Source organism: Hyperolius riggenbachi, chromosome 3 (genome assembly GCF_040937935.1).
Source record: "Hyperolius riggenbachi isolate aHypRig1 chromosome 3, aHypRig1.pri, whole genome shotgun sequence".
In the NCBI taxonomy this organism is placed as follows: Eukaryota; Metazoa; Chordata; class Amphibia; order Anura; family Hyperoliidae; genus Hyperolius; species Hyperolius riggenbachi.
The window spans coordinates 336218479-336236266 of NC_090648.1; the positions used below are offsets into that span (position 1 = coordinate 336218479).

The 17788-nt window shown below is 37.6% G+C and overlaps 1 protein-coding gene across 1 annotated transcript in view; it reads right to left on the bottom strand.

The window, feature by feature from the left end:
• Positions 1 to 17788, bottom strand: part of LOC137562326 (dynein axonemal heavy chain 3-like) — a 1996682-nt gene that overhangs the window by 1537095 nt on the left and 441799 nt on the right. The window contains exons 24-26 of the mRNA XM_068273663.1: positions 15214 to 15372; positions 14866 to 15094; positions 8325 to 8345 (exon numbers count right to left, since the gene is read on the bottom strand). Of these exons, the coding sequence (XP_068129764.1) occupies positions 8325 to 8345; positions 14866 to 15094; positions 15214 to 15372 (409 nt within the window). The remainder of the gene's footprint in view (positions 1 to 8324; positions 8346 to 14865; positions 15095 to 15213; positions 15373 to 17788) is intronic.

The following is a 17788-nucleotide window of genomic DNA, read 5'->3' on the forward strand; positions in this document are numbered from 1 at the left end:
CGAGAGGCTTCTTCAATCACTTATGACAAGTGAGGAAATAAATGTCCATGTAGTGTGATGTACCCCGCTCATTCATTTATGTATCTCAGCAATGTTGTCAACCATGCTGTAACTTTTGTTCCATGCTTCAGTACTTTAGAAGCACAAGGCAGGACACCCTACATTTCAGATAAATGTGTGACCTCAGAGCAATGTTATGAATAGCTGCCTGCAGCCTTCAGGTGCACTAGCCTGTATGACATTTGTCAGAATACCCAGAAGGAATTGCTGTAGCTAGTTGTCAGTTCCATTTCTGTTTCTAATTTTATCATGTCAAGATGTGTGTACAGAAAGACTTGTGAAATGGATTGAAGACATTGGTCTTTACTCGCAGAGCTTCTCAAAATAACAGCTTCACAGTTTTAGCATAAAGGGGGACAGAAAAACTAAAACTTGTTTTGCTTAGGACAGTCTGTTTTGTGCAACAAAAAAATGAAATGAAATGTTGAAACAAAGCACAAAAGTATTACATAAGTATTAAAGAGACACTGAAGCGAAAAAAAAATATGATATAGTGAATTGGTTGTGTACTATGAATAATTATTAGAAGATTAGCAGCAAAGAAAATATTCTCATACTTGTATTTTCAGGTATATAGTGTTTTTTCTAACATTGCATCATTCTATAATATGTGCAGATTACACAACACTCAGCATTCAAAATGAGTCTTTCAGAGCAGTCTGAAGTAATGACCTCTCCTCTAGCAGAGGAAAAGTAAATAGTCCAGGAACAGTTGAGATAATAAAAGTCAGATAACAGCCCTCTCCACAACTAACTTAGTCGGGAGAGCTTAATGGCTTGTTTGCATAGAGATAACAACTGGAGTTTAACTCTTCCTGTACTGGAAACAATTAGACTGATGTATCTGATCTTAATGTTTTATTTCTTAGCTGTGCTACACATACAAATCATAATATCATCTTTTTTTCGCTTCAGTGTCTCTTTAAATAAAGTGAACCAGAACACAGTAAAATTATTTACAAACACATGATGTACCTGCAAATGAATATTACATACTTACCTCACTGTCCATCCACTCAGAAGCTCACCATTTTCTTCTTACAATGATTCCTTGTCAGAACTGAAATATATCAGTTGCTGTCAGTTATAACTGAAAGGTCAACTAATGAGCGAGGTAAAATTCGATGTAAAAAATGCAAAGATAAATGGTTTTTAAACTCAAAAAAGTTAGATTAAAGACATTCTTTTTTACTTTTAAAATACACTTTTCAAAAACTACAAGGTGTTTTTGAAAAAAAAATTTTTTTGACTTATACCCACTATCCTCAACATACATAGCAATTCTGGTAGCAACAGCCTGTATGGGGGCTTTGATGTTTACCACCAGTCGGCACACAATTACGTCTAAGTTACGCATAAGTTCATGAGTAATTAAGAATGCTTACAATTGCATATGAAATTAATTACGCTTTTTCCCGAAATGTTGCATTACGATTACGATGCATAAATGTGAATTACGATGTGTAATTACGCATAGGCGTAATTTCTGCTCATCTCTAGTGTTCAGAACAAGCAGCACCTGACTTGTATGGGGCTGCAGAAAAGGCTTCTCAGCAAATGTAAAGGCCCATTAGAAGGATTCTGATTAAAGGGATACATAACCAAATTAAATGTAACCTTTTGTATCTACCATCGCACTGGTTCGCTTATTGATTAGATTATAATAGATACAGTCAATGGGTTGCAAATAATTGTGGTGTGCTTGCAAATAGTGGGCAGATTGGAATTAGGCCAGTCAAATGTACTCCCTGCTGTCCCAGTTCCAAGTTACAATTTGCATGTCAGTCAAACTAATTGCATCTCATTGCCGATTTCTAGTGGTCAAGGATGTGATTCAGTTAAAGATCAGCCATGTGCAAGTTACATTTGAAAGGCGAGTGATAATTATTGACATCTTCATATGCAATTTATTTTTCATACAGTAAACATCCAACTCATTTTGAAAGGTATTTCATTTACAACAGATTAAACAACAGGAAATAATGGCTCATGGTACGCTCCTATCCTCAGGACCTATTCCTAGAAGTGCTAACACACTATTCAGACAGAAATAGGACTTTTCTGGTCCCTGCACTCATTAGAAACAGTGAGGTTATTTCTCAGTTATGTTACTTTTCAACACTTTTATACCAATTTCCCAATTTACAACACAATGCTCAGCCCTTTTATCTCCATGTTTAATGTAGTGCACCCAAAGGAAATGGTAGAATACAGAGACGGTCAATGAGATGCTAAAGTAATGCGTGGTTGAGGACATGCACGTTTATATAGGTCTAAGCTGGTTTACTCAAATGCAGCTGCTAAATGTGATTGGTACTTTTCCAACCTGAATAAACTCACATAAAATTTGAAACAACTCAGAATCATTAGCATTTCATTGATCTGTGCGGTTTTTAAAACTACTATTTAGCACTCTTGATAATGTAGGAAATATTAACAGTCTCCTAAAGGAAAAACAACTTTTCAATGAAAGTGAACGTGACTTTTTTTAATGCCTGGTCAGTGGTCACCAGGGAACATAACATGTTCCTGCATTTACAAGTGTGGCTTTATGAAAGTGACCAGGCTTTAAAATTGGAGAAAAAAGAAAGATCTTTGCTCACCCGAGTATAAACAGCCCCCTTTATAAAATAGAGATTAAGACAACTGATTGCATTAGCATGGTCGTGATTCGTGACTTCAGTTTCTTCAACATTGGGGTTTCCCATCTTCCTGCTTTTAAAGTGCTGGTGAGGATTTTGGGGTGGAGGGATGTTACCATTGGGACACTTGTATTGTCCATAATGTAAAATGCAATAGAGCGGTTGTGTTGTAACAGACAGGATCAATATGATTATGCACATTTCCGAACCCAAGCGCAAAGATCCTATTGGCAGAGTATGTGATACATATTAAAAGTTGTTAGGTGAACTTTGCAGAGAATTGTACCAGTTTTGAGGTAAATAGCCCCAGCAATGCAGAAGATACTGGCTTATTCAATAAAGTTCTGGAAAGTGCAGTAATAAACAGGAACTAATCGAAGAGCTCTGCTGGGTTTGAGAAACCACTGAAATCTGATGCACATCACCTCAGCTGTGTGTGCTGATTTACTGAAAGGCCTCAGTTTATTCCTCCTTTTTGTTTGTCTGACAAAAGTGAAAGCTAATATTATTCAGGGAGAAGGCATCCATCCTTTAACATAATTTCTCAAAGCAGTTTAAAAACACGTATGTGTTAAAAAAAAAGTCTACATTTGGTAACAATACTGGTGGCAGTGCAACAAAAATGAAGTGTAAAATGATAAAATTGAAAAGATGTCAGTCACAAAGATCCTGAGTGAAAGTAATTATTCAGGAGCTACAGTCGACTCCACAGTCTTCTTTCTTTTCAGACCTGCATTTGTGTGGTGGAACAAATCCAAGGTGTACTCAATGTTCTAAGGTTCAAATATCAGAACAGAAAAAAAAGCGCCTTTGTGAGCTCATGGCTACCAGATGTCATGAGACTAAAACGTTGCCCTAAAGGGTTACTATGATTGCAGAAAATAGCTACAGTCTACACAAACATAGTAGGTGGAGGAGGCACCCCAATAATACTGGCATTGGTCAAAAAAGTGGGGGTGGGGTGATGGCTTGTATCAAAACTGTTTAGCATTAAAACAATAGATAATTTTATTGGAAACGTTAAAAAGACAATGAGTTTAGCGGGTCTTGGATAGCTTCTTCGGGTCAAGTAATCTGTGTCTTTAAAAACAGACTAACTTTAAGCACCTACTACATGATGAATTTACTTTGCATCCCAATGCTAAGTAAATGGAAGCCAGCAAGCTGCCAAACTAGGTGAAAATGGTTCTCAGAGCAGCAGTGTGATATACTTTATCTCCTGACTCAAGAAACCACCCTAGTTGTGCATTATCACATCTTATAAAGTTAAGTAGCACAGTTAGCACGTAAGACAAATTTTATTGTGTACAGTTTCTTTGGGGAAACCTTGGCAGCAATGTTGTTGTCAGGGTTAATTTGGGCTTTCAGTAGCAAAGGGATTGTGCTTTCACTTGAGTAATATCGGACTACAGAAAGGTTAGGGAATAAGCAGCTGTCTATCTGTAGTCACAAGCATGCACCCACAGAAAGAGCTTTAATAAATCCAAGACAGCCTTGATTTATTAAGTTTGACACAGGTTCACTATTAACAATGATTCCTTGAGCTGCTGTGTAGTTTAAGTCCAGAGGGAAAAACACCAACATGTCTTGGCCTGACTGAGAGAAAATTGGCGATTCAAAACGAATTTTAACCTCAACCTGACTGAAATGGTTTACGGTTTTAAAATCATGAAGAAAAATCTAAATGAATTATTATTATTGATTTATAAAGCACCAACATATTCTGTTTGTGTATGAGATAAGACACAAGCAAAGTTGTTTATATTTCCTACAATACATTCCCCTTTGCACAGTACATTTTGGGCAATTGTCAGCCTACAGGTAGCTGCCATTGTTAAAAAATAAATAAATAAATAAAACCTGATTAGCAGAAGTAGAGAGACTGCACTGGAGACAAAAAAAACCTGGCAGGCGAGACCTGTGCTCCCCTTGCCTGGTCACAGCTGTTATTTCAGGAGGGGGGGGGGGGACACAGGAGGGGGACCCGAGGTGAAGGAGGGGGGGAGAGAGTCAGCCCCACCTTCCCACAGGTGTGCGTACCTACTGTTCCCTCTTGTGCTACAATTTTAGGGTCACCTATACCTGGCTACCTATACTGGGGCTCCTATACCTGGGTACTTATACTGGGGCTCCTATACCAGGCTACGTATACTGGGGGAATCTATACCGGGTTACCTATACTGGGGGCACTTATACCAGGCTACCTATACTGGGGCACCTATATCAGGCTACCTATACCAGGGCACCTATACCAGACTACCTATACTGAGGGCACCTATACCAGGCTACTCATACTGGGGCACCTTTTCCAGGCTACCTATACTGGGGCACATATACCAGGTTACCTATTCTGTAAGTATGTTTTTTGTTGTCTTTGTTTAATATCCTGCCTTTCCAAATTCTGTTTTGAGTGGGAGGAGGAGGGGACCCATCCAAAGTTTCACAGGAGGGCCCAGTGATTTCTAGTTATGCCCCTGCCAGCCAACCTTCCTTCACGCTTGCACAGTATTTTTGGCAGTTGGAATCGGAAACTGCTGTTCAGAAAGTGCTTTTAAAAATGAAAGAAAACCATGAGAATCACCCATGAGGAGACAGATTAGTCCAAAACCTGTCAGTTCTATCAGATATTTACAACTTATTTTAAATGATAGCAACATAGGAAAAAATACATTAACCCACTAGCAGTGCTTTTGCAAGCGCTTGTGAATTAAGAAAGCTAGTCCCAGGGTTTTATAGTGCATTTTACTCTGAAACAAATCTGAATTTTATACCTATGCATAAACATGCATTTTCAATTTTACAATTTTTCGCTATAATTTGATAAACCAGTGATCAAAACACCCTTTTGAATTCATAAAGTTATGTTCAAAGGAGAAAAAAATATGCTTCATGATGCCTAAGCATTATTTGTGCTTACAGATAGTGAACAAGCTGTAGTAAGTGGGGGTGTAAGTGCAACTATGATGGCTTCCGTTTTTTACTTGTAAAAGTGAAACAATATTTCTCCCTTTTTATGGACACATCTTGTCCTTCAAATGTAAGAGCTAGCTGTCAACTAGTAAAAATGTTTTGCTTAGCTATCAAAAGTTTTTTTTACTTTTTTTTCCATGTGTGTACGTTAGTCTACCAATCATACATTGAAGGAATTGGGCACAAATTCCTGATCTCCAAATTAGCTGCAGCTTTACAGCAAGAAAGTAAAAGTGGTCCGAAACATCTGTAAACCTACTCAAAAAAAATGTAGCAGAGCAGCAATCAAACAGTTAAACAATGCACCACTTTGCTCTGCACTGAAAAGCTCCTTCAGCTTAATGCTTGGTACACACGATACAATTTTTCACTTGTATGGACATCGATAGGAAAATCAATCGGAAAATAAATCGGAAAATCGATCAAAATTCAGATCGGACATGTTGGAAAAAATTGATCTGACAGGTAAACCTGCCAAAAAATTGTATTGTTTGTACCAAGCATACAATCCGTACCCACATGAGATAACAATATATTTTGTTTACATTCCGACGTTGGTACATTGTGTGTAACACCTGAAAATGAGCTCTCTGTGAAGCTCTCTCTGCTTCAAGCATGCACACAATGCAGAAGAGTTCACTATAAGATTTAAATATGTAATAAAAAATAATCAGCGTGAATAAAACGCAATGGCAGCTTTCAGAGCAGATAAAATGTACTTTGGGAACTTATAATTTGAAAATGGATATTATTACTTGCGCACAAAAGCAAATATGGTAACTGTAGGCGTAATAAAAAATAAGAAAACTTTTTTTGACTGTTATGTCAAAATTTCTGACCACTTTGAGTATGTTCACTACTTTATGAAAAGGTTTTACTTTAAACTGAGGGTAAACAAATAACTTTATTTTGATTGACACAAGAAAGGACTACATGTTTCATGGGACTCGCCCAGTTCTTCAGGTTTATAGTACAGTCTCTCAATGCAGCTGCATGCTAGGACTGATCATTATCATGATCATAACTATTAAACCACTATTGTGCCCTAGCCACAGTTATTACTTTTACAGAAGAAATGATCTGTACAGTTATTTGGATTGGACCTCTAATATCTCAAGAACATAGTGTAGCAATGCATATTATTTCACACCCTTGATTGCATAGATAAAAGAGATCAGAAGACCACAAAGGAAGGAAAGCAGAGGCAAGATAGTATACTGAAATACTTTATTTTAAAATTCATACAGACACAATATAAACATTGATCAATACTATCAAGAAAAAAAAAAGAAAAGAAATAGATCTAAAGGCTATATTTTATTTATTGTTTGTATACTAGATGTTAGCATACACTATACTTCATGCCACAATACCCAAGTGTCAACCACTTTCGTCAACCCATCAAAGAACTTTAAATTTCAAAATATCTAATAATTAACACAATGGAATTCTGCTATGATGATGCATAAAACATCAGTGTGGGCCAACATCACTCCATGTTAAACTCCACTGACTGTAACAAAGTCATTCTTTCTGTATAAACATCACAGTTTTATGCCAATATAATTTATGCTAAAATCACTAACTTCTGTCCTAGCAGATAGACCGTGCTCAAACTTTCATGGTGCAAAACAAAATAAGTTTGAGCACAGAACATTGAGATGTTGACTGAACTCTCTTTGTACTTATGCCTATTAGCTCCGTGGCCATTGCATTATCCATGCTCATGGCCCCAATTCTAGATGATGACTTTTCACAATGTATTTCATGGCTTCCATCCCTACATGAGACATTATTACTATCACATAGGAATAAAAAGCCATAAAACACCACAGTGAATTTATCTCAGTCGGATGCAATACTTATTTTCTTCACATGATTTCACATCCGTTCCCAAACTAACCAATAATTTCATGCTACATTACTAAACATTTTAAACTATATTTCACTGACAAGATGCACACTGAAACAGTTACATCGAAAATTAACAGCGCTGCAACTGTCAAAGGAGTTATTTTTAAGGACACAAACATTACGATAATACAACTTTCTCCACTAGTAGTTGCACAACAACAAAGACAAGCTAAACTGACAGGACAACAACACTAACATGCACCAAAATATGCCATGGCTCTTGAAGGAAACCAAGTACTAGCCAGTTTTAAGCAAACCGGCCTGGTTTGTCAAAAGAACCACCAACCTAAAGACATATAACTGAACAGGACAGCAGAATACACTTCTGGAATGAATAAAATATAAGACCCCCTTTTGACGTAAATCTGGGACAGGTAAACTTGCCTCTCTGTATTATTATATGACATGCATTCCCTACACATGAGAGTCGATCTGATCATATCATAACAGACACAACAACACAGATACCACAGCATCCATACTAATTGTGGCTGAAGTTCCATAAAACATGCTGGTCATCTTTCGTTCTACAAAAACAAGCTGCCAAAATAATAACACAAGTAGATGGAAGAAACTGATGGTCCGACAGTATACATTAAAATCATGCACAAAAGACACTAACTGAAACAAAGCTAAGTACCTAACAAAGAAGAGAATGAAAAAAAAGACCCTGAGCTTAGGACATAATAAACACACATGTGAAGTCCAATATTTACCTTGATGTGTTTCCTTACTTACCATTATTTGCTGTTTGCCCAACTGTGAGAAATGTTTGTTGCACAAAGAAGAATATGATATTATTAAATCAATGATACTCAAAATTCATTTTTTCCATGCTTTAAAAAGACTGAACCAAAAATAAATTCACGATCTTGCACAACAGCCATTGTCAGCATGAAGCAAAATCTGATTAACCACTTGAGGACCGTAGTGTTAATCCCCCCCAGACCAGACCATTTTCCTGAAATTGGGCCACTGCAGCTTTAAGGCCTTGCTGCAGGGCTGCACAATTCAGCACACAAGTAATTCCTCCCTCAATTTCTGATCGCACCCTAGGTGTTTTTGTTTTTTTATAAATATTTATTTTAGTAATTTTTTTAACTACTTTTTTTTTTTTAAATTAATTTTATAATTCCCCACCCTCCCTCCCCCTGCCAGCTAATCAGTGTTATCGGCTGTCATAGGCTTCAACCTATGACAACCAATCACTGTTTTGACTCTGGAGGGGACAGCCATGTCACACGGCTGTTCCCAGTACAGCAATGCCTTAGATCGCAGTGCTGTACAGCAATAAAAGACAGAGGTTTCACCATCTAACAGTCTCCCAGAGGTTATCACCAATGGGAGACTGAAGGCGGAGCTCCGTTATCGCGCTCGATCTCCTGCAATACCCGCCCGAAGTAACTTATGCCGATTGGCGTTAGGTGCTCCTGGGGCTGCCATCGCAGCCACGCCCATCTGCATGACACGGTCAGCAAGAAGTTAATTTATCTCCTAGCAATAAGAAATAATTCGCTTTGAGCTTTAGAGCAGACTCTGGTTATCAGGAATGTTTGTTCAGCCCAGTAAAAGTGTTTTATCCTCTTTACTTTTTTAGGGAAGCTGTAGACTGTCTAATTTGTATACATAAAACACTGGTCTATTAAGTCTTGCAATGCAAAAAATAACAAATAAATAAAATAAATGCAGATAAGTTATTAAGTTCTAAGTATGCTTAGTACAATGTGTACCCATGTTTATATCATTATGTCATGTCAATTCAGGTACACTTTAAGTGCAAATAGTAAGAATGGACTCATAATTTTGATCACTAATGTAGTGAATATATAAAATATTGAAAATTGGAGTGAAGTTGAAGTGAGATATCTGTGATGGCTTCCATCTCTATTCCTTTGTAAAGGAATGACAAACTGTATGACATGCACATCTTTTGGGTCCAGGCAATATCTGTGTCACCTGGAACAAGCATAGAGCTGCTGTAGTCAGAACATATCACTTGACTGAAAAGGTTTTGGAGGGAGATGAGGACTGGCATGACAGTCAGGAAAGCAGCAATTTTAAAGGACATTAACCTGGAAGACTCCATATCTTACTTTATATGAAGACAATAATTTAAGATGGAGAGAGTTAGTAGTCCAGTCATAAGTATATAAGGCAGTAAAAAAAAAGTAGTGACAATTGTATATCATAGCTCCTCTACAAACCTCAGGCGCTCACAAATACACAGGTAAGTGTACCCATTATACACGCTGCCATGCGCATTTTGGCAGTGTGACACGTAAGAATGGTAGAAGTGCATAGACAACACTTCTACTGTTCCCATCATATGCGCTGCGCAGCAGTGTGACGCACTGTCGCACTGCTGCATGCATTTTTCAGGAATTGCAGTGCTGACCCATTCACTGTAGTGAATGGTATCAGAAGCGGAGATGACGCGCGTCCATACATGTTGCGTTTCGATCACAAAGCCATCTGCGCTAATCGATGTGAATGAGGCCTAAAGATTACATATTGTACAAATATACAACAGCTCTATTGTCAGTATATATACAATAAAATGTATGCAAAATCTGTTTAATTTATGTTTAGAATCAGCATTCTTACCAACATACTTAGTAATGCTGTTTTAGTGCTACTCCACAGTGAAAGCTAGAGTGATATTGGTTTAGTTATCTAAAAATAACCTTAAAGCAAGCCTGACAGACTCTGCTGTGAAGAAATTATGCTGATAGCAATGGTGAGAGTCGCATGATGTATTAAAGAGCCACTGGTAAAATTAAGGAGGGGCAGATTATTAAACTACAAATGATTGGGTGCTGGCTGTAAAATAATTAGATTGGAGAAGATGGTATGTCCATTAAAGATTTCCAAAAAACTAGCAATGCAAATAGAGACCCTTTCATCAAGTGTAACAATTCTAAAAGACTACCCAAGCAGCTCAGGCTGACCCACAACCACAGGAAAAGTATAGGGGGGGCTAAAAGAGACCAAAATGCCCCCCTAATAAAAAGCAATGCTCAGTGTAATTTGCCTTCTTAAAACAGAAGGTATTTTCTATATTTAATTTTCCAGGGCATAAAGAGAATTTGCATATTCAGTGTTGATGTATTGTGGGAAACCACAGTTTCTCACTTAAAGCTGAAATATCACAAAAACCTTCTGCTTTAATTGTAATAACAGTGAGTGCATTAAAGTGGCACAATGACTGCTCACTCAAACAAACATCTAAGGAGTTCCAGTATCGGCCACTGAAACATGACCAGTGTGTTGAATGGCCAAATGCAAGAGGGATCATCTTATTATCTAAGCCTAGTGGTAACTATCACTTCACTTTCCAGCTTAACATATAGGTTGTGGTACTTTGTTTCATCCCCTGATAAAACTGATGGCAGTTGCTACAGAAACGTAACTGTGGTAGAGATTAGCTTTTGCCCAAATCCTGTGCCAAAATTGAGAACTAATATTTTATGGTATCCACTAAATGGACAAAATTATTTTGTACATGCAGAAATAAAAAAAAAGCTTAAGCCGGATAGTCAACTGTTTATGTTGACATGATGAGCTGAAGCATAACACTTCAAGTTTAAAATGTCAATTATCTCTGTCCTAGGCACAGTGCTAACATCACCAACAAGACGGCAGCTTTCATACAAGGGGGAAAAAAACAGAAATAGGCTATGGAGACGTGTTAATGACATACAATAAACATGTTTTTGAGCCAAAATGCAAGGAAGGTCACACTTAGAAGAATGTCTTAAGAAGAGTTTGCCTTTAATGAGAGGACAAACTGTGGTTTGTTTTTGTAGCACTGGGAAGATAAGAAGAAGCAGAAGGCCATGCCACAAAACCTTAATGGGAATCCTTGCAAATTAATGGGAATTCTTGCAAATGTCAAAACAAAAAGGTTTCAAAAACTCATTTACACGATTGGCAGTTTTTAACTAAGCAGAACATAGCTTGTTGTAAACCTCTGATGGTTAGAAGTATGCATGATTAAAGGACCACTATTGCAACAAATTATAAAATAAGATGAGCATTTGTCCCAAGAGTAAAATACATTACAAATTACATTTCCCTATGTAGCTGTCACTTATAGTAGGCCTTATTAATCTGATGGTTCTGATTTTGGACTAGCCCATCGCTTAATAGCGGATTCTCTTGAAAGCACTCCCTGGAAAGGGAATCCACAAATATCAAATGTCAGCTTGCCTATGTGCTGCACACTATTCTGGCAGTTTGATTGTGCTGCTGCCATCTAGTAAGTAAATTTTGAAAATACAGGAATTCCCGAAAATCCCCATGAGGGGTTGGAATAGTCCAAAACCTGTCAGATTAATGCTAGCTACTGTAAGTGACAGCAACATAGGGTAAAATTAATTTAACTGCATCTTACTATGGGGCAAATGTACCTTTTATACTGTATGTGTGCATACACATTTTCATTTTTTTTTCTTTTTACAATAGTGGTCATTTAAGTTGCTTTTGGAATGAGAGGAGCATCTGTTCACAAAGCAAAGGTTACAGGAGCTATTTATATTGTAGATGTACTCTGAGATGAGTCGGGGAGGAGAGGGTGTTGACTATACTTGCATCCAGAAGAAGAGTTGTCCTTTAAACAATGGTGGTAGAAACAGTATAAAGACAGATTTGTTTTGTTCTGTGATGTCATAGGACAAATTACAAATAAACTCCTACCCTTGTAATCATTACACAAGCTGCACAGTATACATTCATAGTACATACAATATTTAAGATTGTCCCTGTAGTCTTTTTTTTTTTTTTTGGGGGGGAACATTTTTGTGTTTCGTGTTAAAATGATAAAACTCAGAAGGAAGCAATACAGCGTGTGAAATAGGCCAGAACTGCTGATGCATGTTCTTGGCCGTGTGGTGCAATTTACCATTTCATTATGGAACAATCTAATTTTAATAGGCCCCATATTAATTATTAAATATTTATACTGCACAACGCAGGAAATCTGCGCTGTAAGAAGAATACACAGGCTATAAAAATACATTATCGCAGACTGGGACCACATGAAGGGGAATATCTCATAATTTATGCGATTTTATATTTTTTTATTATTATTGAGAATTTAAAGCAACCCTGGCATATGTTTACTAATTATGAAATTGCCTCATTCTTACAGACCTGATAAGAAAAATAAACAAGAAAAAGTGTTTCTAAAAAGTTAGCACACTGATAAGGTTACTGCAGTAGTCAACTACAAAACAAACATTCTGCATCTTACCAGGAAATCTAAAGAAACAGTTCTTGTTTCAAAAATCTGAATTAAGTTAAAGAAACTGTGCATACTACACAAAGATCCATCAATAATGATCTTAGGGGGGGGGGGGAAGTTTACATGCCCTGTGCCACTGAACTCATAAATTCTAATAATACTAATAAAAAAGAAAAGAAGCAGCAGCACCAGTATGGCAAGTGGCTTGTTGGAATGATAACTGAACCCAGTAGGTTGTATTTCTTATTGTCACTGGAGAAGATCAGTACTTATAACAATTAACTTTTAGACCACTACAATACTGGAGAATAAGATAGCTAATACGTCATGTTTTCAGCATTATCTAAAAGTATGCATGTATGCATTCATTTTACTCATATGATATGGGTGAAAGCACAATATATCAGTAGTGCAAGATATTTGCGTGTTGAGTTTTGGCCATGAGGCATGTTTTTGTCAGCAGTGCTGGTGCCCTCCCCCAATCATTTGCTTAACTCTAAACACCAGTTCCACCTATGAACACCCATCCCTAATAATCTATTACTCATCTTTAGGCTTTTATCAGATGAACTACTTGTGCCCAAACCACTGCCCCTTCCTCCTTTCCCCTTTAGTGCCCACACTCAATCCAGCACTGCATTGCCAGTAACTGCCATATTGGACAGCACAGTTACGTAGTGGTTAGCACTCTCGCCTTGCAGCACTGGGTCTCTGGTTCGAATCCCAGCCAGGTCAACATCTGCAAGGAGTTTGTATGTTCTCCCAGTGTCTACGTAGGTTTCCTCCAGGCACTCCGGTTTCCTCCCACATCCCAAAACATACAGATAAGTTAATTGGCTTTCCCCTAGACTATGATATATACATAGACATATAACTATAGTAGACAGACTAGATTGTGAGCTCCTCTGATGGACAGTTAGTGACTAGACTATATACTCTGTACAGCGCTGCGGAAGATGTCGGCGCTATGTAAATACTAAATAATAATAATATTGTTAGGTAGTAAGTACTAGCACCAAACATCACATTAAATGTAATTGTTCATAGTAGTCACGGTGCCAAATGACATATGTTGAACATAGTCTAAATTCTCACTAATGTGTCCATATTTCTGATTAAAGCTGTAAAGATCCACACCTGAGCAAAAAATATCTACGTATTTTGCAAGTTATGCTAGCTTTATGATGAAAATATAAAATAATGCATGGCAATATACCTTCAGTTACATCGCAATATAACTATATGGTTTATAAACATATTTCTACACAGTTTTGTTACTGGATACAGGAAGGACTAGCAGGATCCATAAACTTGGTCACTTCCAAAGTGTACCTGAAAACCTTTGCAGCTTGAGCTTTCTGTCATGCTGCCCCCTACCATTTGGAATTCCCTACCACACCCAGTAAAGACAGCTGCATCCCTGGAAATGTCACCTGTTTAGCCTGGCATTTTTGTGAACTTGTAGAATTCTTCCTCTGTACCAAAATTTACCATTCAACCGATTACTTATTTGAGCCATGCTTATGTGCTTTGAGTTCTATGGGGGGAAAGCACTTTACAAATGTTTGTTTTTGTCGGTCTCTCAGTGATTTTATTGCATGTCCATGTCAACACTACAAATCAATAAGCTGCATGCATTGCAAGGCATTTGGGAAGCCCCTACTCATTTCAGTGCACATTCTAAAGTTATTGAGCTTCTTCTGAAAGCTTCTAATATTAAATTATGTTTGAAAGCTACTCCAGCCACCACAATGTATTAAAACAAGCTGCATCTCAGACTCAAGGACAGCTGTATCCATTGTAAAATGTATGGTTCTTAGATCAATAACAGTGCATATAATCCACAAGATATTTACAGTTGAGTATTGTCTCATCATGATGACTGCATAACATTGGAACCAATTGGCTTTGAATAGTGTTTCACTTTGGACAAGATATCACAGCACAATTACTAGTCAAAGATCCTCTATAAGAGATTCATAGGAGAAATCACATCAGGATCAATAAAACAGCTAAGCAAAGACTATATATATTCACCTCATGAAGCCATTTCTCAACTAGTCCCTTGGCATTCGCTGGAATTATTTTCAGTACAAGCTCTACTTTTTCATTCTCTGCTGACTCCATGTGAGTGATTTCCTTCACAGGATTAAAGGTAAGTTTTGCGATGCCTTCAAAGCATTTCTTAAGGTGTGGCTGTACTCTAAGTGGATCCTTTGTCTCTGAGAGGATTTCCAGCAGCTCATCATTGGACAGAAAGAAGAACCTGACAGATTTTACAAGAAGGGGGAGGGAAAAACAAAAGAAAAGAGCAACGTGAGTGACATTCGAACAAACATATTTTAGACAAACATGCACAGCTGACAGAGAAAATGGACTGTTTACCTTGGAAAGAATAGCCTTTTCTTCTCCAAATAATCATTCAGACCTTTCTGAATGTCATCCAACAGCAATTCTGCCTCCTTCAACTTATCCAGCATCTGGGGCTGTGAGATAACCCTTATGGCATTGGCCTCCTTCACAGACTTCCTCATTATTAGCCTCCTGGTGGGTGAGATAGAATAAACTGAAAGTAATAACCATACTTCACACAACAGGCTCACTCTCTCTTTCAAACTGAAAATCCCCTTATTACAAAACAAGAGGCGATTTTTTCCCCCATACCTTTAACTACGACTGCACGTTCATGGCTTTTTACAATAACGCAGCTGCTTTTTAAGCTTCAGATAAATAGAAATTTCTAGCCAGTTATTCCAGCAAGAGTGAATGCATTATGCTTTCAGATACTTTGGTGAGGATCTTTTCATTTTTAACTGCCTTCGAAGGAAAGTCCTTCGTCCATCTAATTATGACTGAGCTTTGTTCAGTGCTATTAACCCGCAATGCTGCATTGATCCTATTCTATTATTTGCTCTAACCAGTTCAATAAATCAACACGGATTATTTTTTTCCCCTTCCTTGGAAAATGACAGGACTCATTAAGAGGACTCTGTGGCCTTTAATGATGGCAATGGAAACAACATAAGACAAATGCAACGACAACAAACTACCTGGAAAAGATGAGGTCTATTGTTACACCAAGACATGTCAAGTACGTAGCTACAATAGGGAGCATGAAAGAAATTCATCAGAAATGGTTTGTTTCTGCTCCCATACACACATTTCTGCAGTTATTTGATGCGAATTCCAGTGTTTCTAATTACTGTCCCCTGACTCCTATGGAATGGAAAATAATCAAGGTCACGGAAGAAAGTTGCACTTTAAGCATGCATGTATGACCCTGAGTGGTGAACGCATTATGGTGAATATAAATTACGGACATAAAGATTGCAGGAAGTATAAGACTACCCAACAGAAATAAAATACACATTAGCATTAAAAACACACCAGCGTGTCAATCAGCAATATAGAAGTCACATCTGTGAAGCCACAATCTTGCTCCCAAAGACATATACATACAAAATGAGATGAGAAGTCACAGGAGCATGCTACAAGTCTTATAATTTGAGTGTCCTTACAAGAGAGACTGCATGATAACACCTCATTATGCTACTGCTATGTACAGTCCAATCATCATATAAGCTTTCTGTATTACCAGAAATTCCTCTGAAATCCTGCAAATCTTGTCCATTACTTAAACTTAGTTGAATTCAAAATTTGATGTTTTCCTAAATGTTGATGGATCTAGTGCACTCTTCAGTAAAATTGCTTTTAAACAATACCAGTTACCTGGTTATCCTGCTGATCTGCTGCCTCTAATACTTTCAGCCACAGACCCTGAACAACCATGCAACAAATCTGGTGTTTCTGACAATATTATCAGAACTGACAAGATTAGCTGCATGCTTGTTTCTGGTGTAATTTAGACATTTCTGCAGTCAAATAGATCAGCAGGGCTGCTGGGCAACTAGTATTGTTTAAAAGAAAATAAATATGGCAGCCTTAGGGTCACTTTAAAATCAAGTGAGCGTGTCAATTGCCGATGGCTGGTGATTGAGCCAAATAAATCATGTAACAATTGATCAATTAGATGGGAGCTGGGTAATTAAGAGACATTAAGCAAGACCATAAACCCTATTTTGAACATACTTTTTCAACCAAAGATTCTGGCTTTATATAGGAAAACTAATTGTGGTGCACTGATTACATCATATTGCCTCCATAAAACTATTGCCATTGGTGGAGACTGGAGAGAGCAAGCTAAGTAATAATGTAATGTGTGTTACAACATCAGTGCACCCAGGCAATGCACTTCTTGCAAATGGCACAATACACAATGAAGTCAGCGTAACCACCTGTAAAAATGCTAATTCATAGTACTTTTTATATCACAAATGTAATTTATAGATGGAACCAGCCCTAAGACATGGTTTTCTGCTTTAAAATTTGTAATGTAAATTATCTTAAAACTTCAGAACAGGAATTCTGGATGTCTTTCTCAGGCTGGCAAGGATGTTTAAGGGAACCTGAAGTAAGACGACTATGGAGTCTGCCACCTTCATTTCACTACAAACTATGCCAGTTGCCTGACTGACTTGCTGAGCTTTTGACTTTTGACAGTTGTTTTTGAGTCACATGCCTGAAACAAGCATGCAGCTAGTGGAGTCAGATCAGAGTTTAAGCATCTGATCTGCATGCGCATTCTTGGCCAGTGGCTTGAAGTATTACAGGAAAAGCATTAGTACTGGAGTCAGGTAAACTGGCATTGTTAATACTGAATGAAGGTGGCAGCCTCAATATTCCTCTAATTTCAGCTTCCTTCTCAAAGAGATGGTCACAACGATGCATTTGTAAATGTTTTTCTGTCTACTCTGAAACTGATCTAGCAGATCAAATAACTTAACGGCCCAGAACTTGCATGTCCTGTTATTTAATTGTGGTGTTTTTCAAATCTGCATCTTCTATAAAGCTGAAAGGACCAAACTACATAGCGGTTACTACTGCTCGAACTCACTGCTAA